Source organism: Musa acuminata, chromosome BXJ3-10 (genome assembly GCF_036884655.1).
Source record: "Musa acuminata AAA Group cultivar baxijiao chromosome BXJ3-10, Cavendish_Baxijiao_AAA, whole genome shotgun sequence".
Lineage (NCBI taxonomy): Eukaryota > Viridiplantae > Streptophyta > Magnoliopsida > Zingiberales > Musaceae > Musa > Musa acuminata.
Genome location: NC_088358.1, coordinates 32,064,444 through 32,075,387, shown reverse-complemented (window position 1 = coordinate 32,075,387; position 10,944 = coordinate 32,064,444). Strand labels below are relative to the sequence as shown.

At 41.0% G+C, this 10,944-nt stretch overlaps 2 protein-coding genes and 1 non-coding gene across 5 annotated transcripts; 2 read left to right on the top strand and 1 right to left on the bottom strand.

Moving 5' to 3' along the window:
* The first annotated feature begins 2,349 nt into the window (after positions 1–2,349).
* Positions 2,350–5,071, top strand: LOC135651334 (ubiquitin-like protein-NEDD8-like protein RUB3). 3 transcript variants are annotated; one of them, XM_065171362.1, is made up of 5 exons: positions 2,350–2,445; positions 2,542–2,802; positions 3,449–3,511; positions 3,587–3,698; positions 3,933–5,071. In XM_065171362.1, exon 5 carries the CDS (start codon positions 4,197–4,199, stop codon positions 4,956–4,958), a length of 762 nt encoding a protein of 253 aa, XP_065027434.1. In that variant the 5' UTR covers positions 2,350–2,445; positions 2,542–2,802; positions 3,449–3,511; positions 3,587–3,698; positions 3,933–4,196; the 3' UTR covers positions 4,959–5,071. The 3 variants fall into 3 exon arrangements, with proteins under 3 accessions (XP_065027434.1, XP_065027433.1, XP_065027432.1); XM_065171361.1 differs by having other exon boundaries at positions 3,433–3,511; XM_065171360.1 differs by having other exon boundaries at positions 3,417–3,511.
* A 532-nt stretch (positions 5,072–5,603) lies between these two features.
* LOC135650542 (14-3-3-like protein) lies at positions 5,604–8,931 on the top strand. The gene is made up of 6 exons (XM_065170001.1): positions 5,604–5,797; positions 6,032–6,471; positions 6,559–6,637; positions 7,240–7,362; positions 8,500–8,616; positions 8,684–8,931. The coding sequence occupies exons 2-6, from the start codon at positions 6,065–6,067 to the stop codon at positions 8,738–8,740; spliced, it is 783 nt and encodes a 260-aa protein (XP_065026073.1). The 5' UTR covers positions 5,604–5,797; positions 6,032–6,064; the 3' UTR covers positions 8,741–8,931.
* Positions 8,932–10,085: 1,154 nt separating this feature from the next.
* On the bottom strand, positions 10,086–10,158 carry TRNAE-CUC (transfer RNA glutamic acid (anticodon CUC)). Its single transcript has one exon. It is a non-coding gene; the product is annotated as a tRNA-Glu (tRNA).
* Positions 10,159–10,944: the final 786 nt, after the last annotated feature.

Below are 10,944 nucleotides of genomic sequence, written 5' to 3'. Positions count from 1 at the left end.
TGCTTCAAAAGGTAATCAACAAGAAAAATATATGATTTATTAATTTATTTTATTTAATTTATATAAACAATAATAAAATTAATAGGTCAATTATTTCGTCACATCGTGTATCACAAAATCATTAGTATCCGTCTATCATAAGATAGTGAAGTCTTGCATGGCATAAATTGTTATAATTCTTTATTTAATAGCATAATAAGAAAATTCTTTCATGTTCTTTAATTTGATTTCGGAATTGGGCTTTATCATCACACTGTACATCAATGCAATCTAAAACCTTACGCTGTCACAAAATGATTGATATGTGAGTGAATCAAAATGCATAATGGAAATCATATTTTCTAATATTCGATTGGATTAGAGCACTCATCTCACAATCTTTTCTTTTCTGATACTACCAAAAAATTATTTCCTACTCATGATGTGATGTGATGCATTGCCAGACAAATTTCAAGTTGCCTGCACACACACAGAGAGAGAGAGAGAGAGAGAGAGAGAGAGAGAGAGAGATACCTACTCATGCAAGCATTTTATCTTCTTCGAACTCATGCAATGATGTGACGCGGTGGCGGCCAGCGACTGATCCGTTCATGGCGTCCTGCAACCTTGCCAGCTCTCAAACATCCTGCAGCAGAAGAAGCCAGCAGCAGCAGTGCAGAGTCGATGAGAAGGACGAGCACGGACGTGACCTTCGTCCCTCGTGACCCTTCTCAAGTGCCGCGGGTCACTCGCAGAGATGGCCACAAGAAGAGCGAGGCCTGTGATCGCCCACGTCGCCTTGGGGGGGGGCTTCTCCGGGCAACCCCATTGGACGCAGCCAACAGGTTGGGAAACGTGAGCAGGCTTAAAGCTCAGAGAAGGGAGGTAACAATGGAAAGCTGGAGGAGTTCGATTAGTCATGTCGTTGTGGTCGACGAAGTTGCTTTCCTGCGATAGCGCATGATTAGCTCCCTACTTGGATGCTTTCTTTTAGGGTTTCAAATCAGAAAAATAGGATGTGAGTTACTATGGACTGTCTTATAGTTAGCTTTGATCATCAACTCAACATAAAAAACTGATCCAATCTAATCTGTTTTTCTTTTAGGGTTTGTTTTAGAGGTCTGTCCTATGAAGGTGTGATCCAATGTCAACTACTTGTATTAAGGTTTTAGTAGTATAACAATGATCATATCATACCACTTGTACTAAGTAAGGCAGGGATTCGAAGTCATCTAGAATGTTGGTTAGAGATTTAGAGAGCTTGCTGCTGAATGAAATCTGACATCGACTGCAATCTGATCACTTGCAACAAGCTCAGTACCAATCCTGTGATGGAGCTGAGAAGTCACAGTCAGTCCATCTGGTGGTGGTGGAAGAATGGATAGACATGTATATGATGTTGTTCTTATTCAAGATCTTCAAGTTGAATGAGAAGGACATGGAGCTTGGTGTCATCTGGAAATTGGATTTCCTTTGACATCACCAGATTCTGATGGTGTGTGTACACCACCTCTCCACCTGTTGTCTCAGTGGATACAACAGCCCTGTGGTGCCTCCAAGAGCCAAAGGCCACTGTGGTTCCTCCATGGATGAGAGATTTGTTCTTCTTTGGTAGTGATTGATGAGAACAGTAAAATGATGATCAAATGGTTCCTAGTTGTGTCAACTCCATTGTGGATTTAAAGTAAGTTGATGGCTTTCCTTAGTAAAAGAAACTGATACAAAACATTTAAATCCTACTTTGTAATAGGATACTAATCTAACCTATAATTCAATTTAACTATAAAATTTTTGAGTTTTCTACAGTCATATTTTTTTTTTTTTTTTTTTTGTATATCCTCTCAAATATGTTTATAGGAATAATTCTAAGTATGTATGGATTCTTCCTATTTGAATTAAAATCTTAATAATTAAGGACATGTCATATCTTAAGTCTCTAATCTAAATTCTAATTCTAATTTGATAAAAAAAATAAATTTAATTAGATTTTCTACTCAAATAGTTAAAAATCTAATTAGAACTTACTAAAATACTTATTAATCCTAATACTTTTATCATAACACTAAATTAGGGTGTTATGATTTATGATGATAATCACATTTAATAAACCATTAATACAGCATAATAAATTCGTATGTTAAAAATTTCATCTATACCATTTAAACATTTGCAAAAAACAGAAAGAAATTATGTATCCCAATTAATAAACCACTAATAGAGTCCCATCAATTCAGCCCAACTCACTAATGGGCCTTCGTTGATACTATTCGGGTCATCACCACGTGTGTGTCGTGTAGGACGCCACGTAATTAAGTGTGTGTATATATATATATATATATATATATATATATATATATATATATATCGATCAATCAATCAAAGACAATCCGACAGTAACCAAACAGAATCACTCTGATGGGCGCAGCAGGAGATCCACCGACTCGATGCCTCGCTTCGTACGCTGAGGTAGCAAGTACTCCATAAATCCGCCTCTCGCTCAACCCTAACCCCAGTAATTGTCTTCGCTCAGATCGTTGCTCTGTTTTTTTTGCCTTCATTCAGATGATACTGGCCGCGATCTCGGCGCCCGGTGGTAGGCAAAGGAGCGAGTTGGCCATCCCCGAGTACATCGACTGCTCTCACTGCACGCCTCTCTGCTGGCCGCCCACTTGACTCCGAAAACCGAAGCCCAGGCTCACCGTCCCCTCCGATTCCGCCCCTTGTCGAACGTGGGCGGCCGCCACGGAGTCGGGGAAGCAAGCCGATGAGAAGGGTTGGGTTGCAGGTCGTGGTTTCCTTTCATGTTTTGCACAAGCCAGTAAGGTGAGTGTTCATGTGATGCATGAGATGAACTACCGAAGGAATTCATGTCACTATAATTCCATATATGCATTCAAGTAAATCAACACTATGGTGATTAAACTACTGAGATCTGTACAAGTATCTTTTTTGTGTTAAACAGCTAAGTGGCAGCCATTCATTTAACGTTAGGTCTCATATGTTGTTGTTGTATGACCTTAGTGATTAGTTCTGGAGTCATTGAATTAACCTCTTAGCTGGTGGAACTAAGAATGTATACATTGATCTTTTCTGCTTGTAGGGGTGACAATGTGCACTTTGATCCTTACTTTGGTCCTTTGCTAAGACTCTCAAGCATTTGCCATTGAATGATCATGATCATGGTAGTTGCTCCTGTGTTCAATGTGTTGATAATTTGTTTGTGTATTATCTCTGAACTTTGAATGCGGAGTCAATAGATTTGGGATAAAATGTGGAATTCAATAGTTTCAATTTCTACCATTATGGCAAAACCTCACTATTTCAATGAGCTTGAAGCTGAGCATGTTCCAGCACCTTTTCAAGATTCATATGTGGTGGCAAATCCACTTTGTTCTTGGAGCTTATTCTTTCAAGTTATATTTCTTTTCCTTCTAAAGAGAGACCTGGGATCAGGTTTTTCACAATGCAGGGATTAAGGCTAAGGAAGCATACAAGAGATGCAATTATACTGGCATCAGGAGAAGAATCTGAGGTATAATTGACACAGATGGATGAAGTTCCAGAAACTAATACTTGTGTTGTCTTAGATCTTGTATTTAACTTGCAGGAGACATGGATGAAGCTGATGCTTATAATACTAGAAATGAATGTGTCAGAACATTGGACAATCAAGGGATGGCAGATCCAAAGCTTGCTGGCACAAAGATGTGTATGTTGAGGTAAATGTGGAGTTATCCAAGCAGGTAGAATCATACCAGTCCATGAAAAAATAATGCAAAAAATACCCATTTAATCTATAAACACTGGGTTATTACAAATATATTGTCCATGAATTTACTCATTGGAATCTTATCCCAGTAGTGATGAACATGGTACCTATCATATTTGATACTCATTTGAAGCGTATAAATAATTTCTCTATGACTAATGTTTTGCACATCAATTCTCCGCAGATCCCGAATGAATTGATGAGAGCCTCGAGGAGACAAAAGATGAGGAAGAAATAGTTTGTTTTAATATTTTGAATTTTATTTTATTTTATTTTATTTTATTTTTCTCTTGCTTTTATTGGTAATGTTGATAGATAGGAAAGAGAGGATTCGATCAGGCAAGAGACCGGATTACTCGGGATGCTATGGAGTACACAGTGGAGGAGCGAGTCTACAAGAGGAGGACGAAGGCACCATCTTTGACCCACGTAAAGAAGCCAAGGAAACATGGACGTCGTCTTCGAGACATCCACCGGCAGGTACTTCACCATCGAGATTGGCTTCTTCGACACGGTCCTGGAGATCAAAGAGAAGGTGCAGAAGTATCAAGGCTACCCCGTCCCCTCCCAAAAGCTCCTGTTCCAAGGCCAAGAGCTCGCCGACGACCGCGACACCGAGCACTACAACATCCTCCAGAACTCCCGCATCCATCTCGCGCTTGCAGCAGACGCCGCCGACGGCAAGCTTCCGGAGAGCGGCGATGGCCGCGCCCGCATCACCGTGGCCGTGAGCACCCCGACGTCGCGGCGGCAGCTGACGCTCGAGGCCGACGCGGCCGACACCGTGGCTCGCCTCAAGGAGCGTGTCCGCGACCTCAGCGGCGTCCCCCCGAACCGGTTCGTGCTGTTCCACGGCGGCGTCGAGTTGCAGGACCACCGCAGGCTGGCCGACTACGTCGTCGCCGACCACTCGAGGATGAATCTGGTGATGCGGCCGTCGCTGGGCGCCAAGAAGCTGAGGCTGATGCTGCTGCCGAAGCACGGCGCGAAGACGATACCAGTGGAGGTGAACGCGTCGGACAACGTGAGCGAGCTGCGGAAGGAGGTGCAGAGACTGCATGGCGTTCTCAACTTCGATTTGCCACCCGAAGGCTATTTCTTCATCTACAAGCAGAACGCCATGGAGGAAGATAAATCATTCAGATGGCATGATGTGAGACCAGGTGATACGATTGAGATTTTCCATGCAAGCGTGAAGGATTCACCTTGATGGATGCGTTTGTTTCATAACCCATATGCCCAAAATATATTATGACAATATGATATCAATATGTAAATTTTGCTAATAAAATCAGCAACAATATTTAGCTTTTTATGATACAATCATAATCTATCTGTAATCTAACTCTTGCTATAAATACAAAGATTTACAATTGAATGGACCCAAATTTGATCTGACCGCATCCAACCCCTATTACGTACGATAAAGTAGGATTCGTTTACTGAACATTGGATCCGATCGTACCGGATAATGATGTCTAGTTTGGATTTGATCTGGGTCGGACTAATCCACAACGCGTAAGATCTTGATCCCGGTGGCTCGCCCAAGTCGCGGAACACGGTGACGGACCCAATGGTTGTCGTCATAAAGAGCTTCGTGATGTCATCGCAACGTTATCTCTTCGCGTGGTCGGTCAATTTGGCCGAAGCGCATCGGGCTGCGCAAATGGGCGGCCGGTGGGCCACATGGTTATCGCCATTCCGCTCCAACCACGTGTTCGGCCGTCCTCCGGGAAAGGACCCCAAGCGCTCGACCTTTCCGACCTATCGAGTTCCTCCTCGTTTACCCTACCCAATCTACGATTAGACCAAGTTATTGGTAATGTTTATCCAATAGTGAGACAGGTGAGGGAACGAGTAAAGTAAGCGAGTAGAAGAAGTATTGCTCTTTATTCTCTGGTCGCCTCGACTTTGCCCCCATAAAGTCCCCTTCGAAACCGGAAAAACGTGACGGAAACAAACGGACCCGATCCAGCGGCGCAACTCGTCCTCGCAGAGGAAGACACGGGAAGCAAAGAGGAGCCCTAATCGTCTCGTTTCCGGCAAAGGGTATCATTCCTCCGCTTGCTCTCGTTTCTTTTGATCCCTCGTCGATGGATCCGGACAATTTTGTCTTTTGGGAATCGTTTTACCATCGCATTTGTGTTTTCTGGGGCTAAATTTCTTCTTCAATGCTAAGATGGGAAGTTTCGTTTCTCGGGAAGAAATTTTAGGATCCGGTCCTTTTGATGGATTAAATTAAGCATCATCTTTATGTCGATCTGGTGTTTGTGATTTTGTCAGAGAGAGTATATTCTTCGATAGAGATCTAGCAAAATGTCTCCGGTGGAATCGACGCGCGAGGAGAATGTGTACTTGGCCAAGCTGGCGGAGCAAGCGGAGCGGTACGAGGAGATGGTGGAGTTCATGGAAAAGGTGGTGAAGACGGCTAATGTGGAGGAGCTTACGGTGGAGGAGCGCAACCTCCTCTCGGTGGCCTACAAGAACGTGATCGGAGCTCGCCGCGCGTCGTGGCGCATCATCTCCTCCATCGAGCAGAAGGAGGAGAGCCGCGGCAACGAGGAGCATGTCGTGCTGATCAAGGAGTATCGTGGGAAGGTCGAGGCTGAACTCAGCAAGATCTGCGATGGGATCTTGAAGCTGCTTGATTCCCACCTGGTGCCCTCGGCGAGCGCGGCGGAGTCCAAGGTGTTCTACCTTAAGATGAAGGGTGACTACCACAGGTTAGACGAAGCATGCCAAGAATAAGTTTCTGCCGCAAAGTTTAAATTTATTGTTAATTATGATTTTTGTTCTGGGGCTGTGCTCAGGTACCTTGCAGAGTTCAAGACTGGAGCTGAGAGGAAAGAAGCAGCTGAGAGCACTCTGTTGGCTTACAAATCTTCGCAGGTGTGTGCTCGTAATGTGTTAATCTTTTGCTGATTCTTCAATTTCCATTCTCTTTCTTTTGAAGTAATCCAGTGGAATGCTAAGAAAACAGGTCTAGGCTAAGACTTTTTAATGGATAAACTACAGTCGAATCTGTTCTGCAGAGGAAGCATTTATTTTCAGTCTTCATTTTGGTGTTTTATGTTTTTTTTTTTTTTAATTTCCCATCACCTGCATTGAGATGCTTCTTTTCAGTAACTACCTTGGTTTTAACAAAATCATTTTCATTTCATAGATACCATACATGCATGAATGTCAGGGTGAGCTTTGGCATAATGTAATGTTACAACCTGGTGACCTGAGTTCAAGTTATGTAAATGGCCTGTCTGATTGCAGGCCTAAGATTGTGATCAAACTCTCACATTTTGCATTGGCAGGAGACATGTGTACTAGGCCATTCTTTTGCTTTAGATATAAATGGATGCGAGTGTAATACTGATAACTCATTACATCGCTGTTTGTTTGCCGCATATTTTCCACGTTAAAATTCTCTTTATTATCTTCTTCTAAGTCATCCTTGTAAATTTAGGTTCAAATTATGACATTCAAGAAATCTTTCACAGGATATTGCTTTAGCTGAACTGGCCCCAACTCATCCGATACGGCTTGGTCTGGCACTTAACTTCTCTGTGTTCTATTATGAGATTCTTAACTCACCAGACCGTGCTTGCAGCCTTGCAAAGCAGGTTTGTCTCTGACTTCCCTTCGCTTGATTTACATGCATGTTTCATTACTTTATCTGAGTTAATGTGATGTTAATTGACATCTAAATGTCCCCTTGTGGAAGTTTTATAGAGGCCTCCGTAAAACTAAACTGGTTCTCAAATAAGTCCAATCTAAAATGCAGTAGAAATATGAGATATGAAACTACAACTACTGAATTCAGATTGCCCTTTTAGTGCATTGACTTTGTATACACATGAATATTAGTTGCAGAATTTCTTAACAGTGTTAGTAATCGTGTAATAATCGATTTTTTAGTATTAATTTCTTTTGTAATTATTGCAAGAGTAATATACTTTGTGGATTATCTGATTGCATTTATGTGTCTGTGAAGTTTGGTTCCATGTAGGTGAATGCTAAGGACTGGCTTCCGTAGACCAGTAGGCAGGTTGAGTTAAAATTCACAATTCGTCTAAAATTCTCCAATGAGTCACATGCTGTCAGAAGTTTCATTGGCCCTTTTAAAGTTATTCAGGGGACTTCTATTTGGCAAAAATCTTGCTTCGAATTTTAGCAAGTCAACTAAAAAAAGGTGTTTTGCTGTAAGAGTTGGTTATAGAAAAGGCTGAAAAATGCACTTAATGTCTTCAACTTTATTGTGGGGCAATAACAGACAAGGTAGTAATGGATCTGAAAATTGTTTGAGATTGCATTTGGAGGCTTATTCTACCCAAAAGAAAGCTCTCTGACCAATTGGTAACGTTTGCAGTGAATCTCTATACTATTGTAGTGAACCAAAAGCTTCATTTATCTTGTATATATTATGTTTGGAAAACATCTAAATTTAAGACATGACAAACATTCGATGTGATTACATATAGAATATTTACTTGTTCTTGCAATAGCAGAAAGTTCTTGTTTGACTACTACGGATAGATTATATCTAATCTTTGCTGTCGGTCATTTTTGACATGATGTTTATTTCTTAGAGTTACTAAAATCTTCAAGTTTCCTTAAAATTACAATTCTGTCAGCGATTGGACTTGTTGCCATGAATTTTGCTGATTTGAGCTCAAGGAGTGTTAATTTTGGGAAACAAGTAATTTTTTTATTTCACTGGTTCATCTTGTTTGAAGCTAATACTTGGGTGTCAATTGCAGGCTTTCGATGAGGCTATCTCTGAACTTGATACTTTAGGTGAGGAATCGTACAAGGACAGTACGTTGATTATGCAGCTTCTCCGAGACAACTTGACATTGTGGACGTCTGATATGACGGTCAGTTTATTTCATTTATCGGTGCGGAACTGTGTTTTTTTTTCTAACTAGTTATTAATCTGGACAGGAGGATGTTGATGAGATCAAGGAAGCTCCAAAGAAGGAATCAGGAGATGACCAGTGATCTTGATTTAGTTACTTATGATCATTAATGTAGAATCTACCTTTAAATAGGTGTTGTGAGAATCTTCTGCTTTTTGAACTTTCCTCTCTTCTTGCTCTGTGGACAACCGTACTGGGCAAACCATTATTTTCCAAAGATTGGATTCTTGTTTGTCTTCATTAGTAATATATGTATTGACTACGCTATCTTTATGTGTTGTGTGATAGAAGTTCCAAGGATAGGAGATCCATATGACTACGCTGTCTTTATTGGAGCAACTTGTGTCACCCGCCTTTCTCAACTCGTCTTTAATGTTTCGTTTCGAGCTATTCTTGTTATTGGATATTTTACAGTGTATTGGTTTAAGTGCACAGTATTATTTTTGCAATTCGATCACAAGTAAAGGTGTAATGCAATTCGTGTGAAAGCCCACTGTTCTACTGATGAGATTACTTGAAACTGGTTAGTGTAGACTCTCCTCCTGCAATTGGGATCTTTTGCCATACATTTTAAGATGGAGAAAGCAAAATTAACATTCCTTCCTGACTGTTTGTTTCTTTTATATGATATGCTGTCTACTATGTATCTTTTTATGTAAGCATTTGTCGGCCTCTGATGCGATGGTTGGAAGACTTTATTTCTCCAGTTTACCAGTTAGGGGATAACAACTGCATCCCAACCAAGAAAAAGGAGCGACGAAGAAAGAAGAGGCGTTCTTGTTTTTTGATCTCTCCTTGATCTCCAACATGGTCGGGGCCTTCCATGTGTTCGTCGCCCAGCAGCGAGACGACTCCTCATCGCGGCATGCACGTCGCGCGTGCGAGGGAGGGCCTCTCATCCCACGCCCGCTTCCGGTCCCTCAAGAAAAGGGGCAAGAAGGGCGGGGACGCCACCAGGGTGAGCGAGGATAGCCGCCTTGGAGGGGTCGGAGACGGGGCATTCAAGTCGGTTCTCCCAGCAGGGGAGGAGAGGGACTTGTGGCAAGTGGAACGCCCTCGGCTTCTTCGTCCAGTAATGGTGGGCCGTCGTTCCCCTTCTCTCTCTATCTTTACGGCTTACCCTAATCGTTTTCATGCCCATCGCAGCAAGTAGAACTTCTAATGCGTATGATCTTTTCGCTCCAAAGGATTTTGTTCTTCTGGTTTTCTCGTTCTCATGCTTCTTCAGAATCGATCTGATGTGGACAATTACATATTCTTGCTTCGTCCATTAGTCACTTGTTAAAGAAGACCAAGAAAGATCCTTATCCTCGGATATGAAAACCAAACCACTTGCATACAAAGTCGAAAATAAACATAAACGTTTTGCGTATTGTTTCAAATACCAAAAACGTTTTGCGTATTATTCTAAATACCAAAAAGAAACCTTCCGTTGCCGGGACTTGAACCCGGGTCTCTCGGGTGAGAGCCGAGTATCCTAACCAACTAGACTATAACGGATTGTTTTTTGTTGATATAGTTAATAATAATAATAATAATATTATTATTATTATTGTTAATTATGCATATGATTCATTTAGTCATTGTTGGATGCATCATACTGACATATGGTTATCCTTGTTCCATATTTTAGAAAATTCCTATTAGATTGATTTTTAGTTTAATGATCTTTCATTTATGCTTGATTTAATTAACCTTAAGAATTAGGTTTTAAGTGTGAGTATTTTTTATGAACAATTAAAACAAAAATGCATGGGAAACATTCCTGAATGCAAAATTCCAAGAGCAAGAGAATTTGCAGGATTGGACCATCAGTTTGGAGAAAAAGAAAAGGAACGATTATATATGTTCAGCTACAATTCTTACTACATCTTTATTCATATTTTCTCCTATTTGATAACCATATATTTGTTTATCTCCTTTTGTGTCTGACGCAAGGTTCGTTGTGTCGTGATATATCATTCAATATGGGTGGTAGATGTCGATTTGATTGGGGATCCGCATGCAAACTAATCCGTACCGAGCAATCCATGATATAAAAGATCATGTATCGCTTGAAACAAAGTTTGTCTTAGCTGAAAAAATGAAAATCTAACTATTATCGACTGTACAAGTTGGTAGAGGTTAGATTTCAATCGATACCGATCAATGGAGAGAATTATTCTAGTTTAAATAGTTTTTCACGTTTTATCACCAAGGTAATAGAATAAGAAAAGAAAGATCCTCTCAATCAAAACGTGACGAAAGGAACCAGAGATATCTAGTGTCAAAGTCATTCACCTAACA

Bases quoted from the DNA above. Each gene is read 5' to 3' on its own strand.
- LOC135651334 (XM_065171362.1), top strand. From the start codon at position 4,197: ATGGACGTCGTCTTCGAGACATCCACCGGCAGGTACTTCACCATCGAG.
- LOC135650542 (XM_065170001.1), top strand. From the start codon at position 6,065: ATGTCTCCGGTGGAATCGACGCGCGAGGAGAATGTGTACTTGGCCAAG. The intron at 6,638-7,239 runs GTGTGTGCTCGT...AATCTTTCACAG, and splicing joins TGGCTTACAAATCTTCGCAG to GATATTGCTTTAGCTGAACT. The intron at 7,363-8,499 runs GTTTGTCTCTGA...TGTCAATTGCAG, and splicing joins CTTGCAGCCTTGCAAAGCAG to GCTTTCGATGAGGCTATCTC.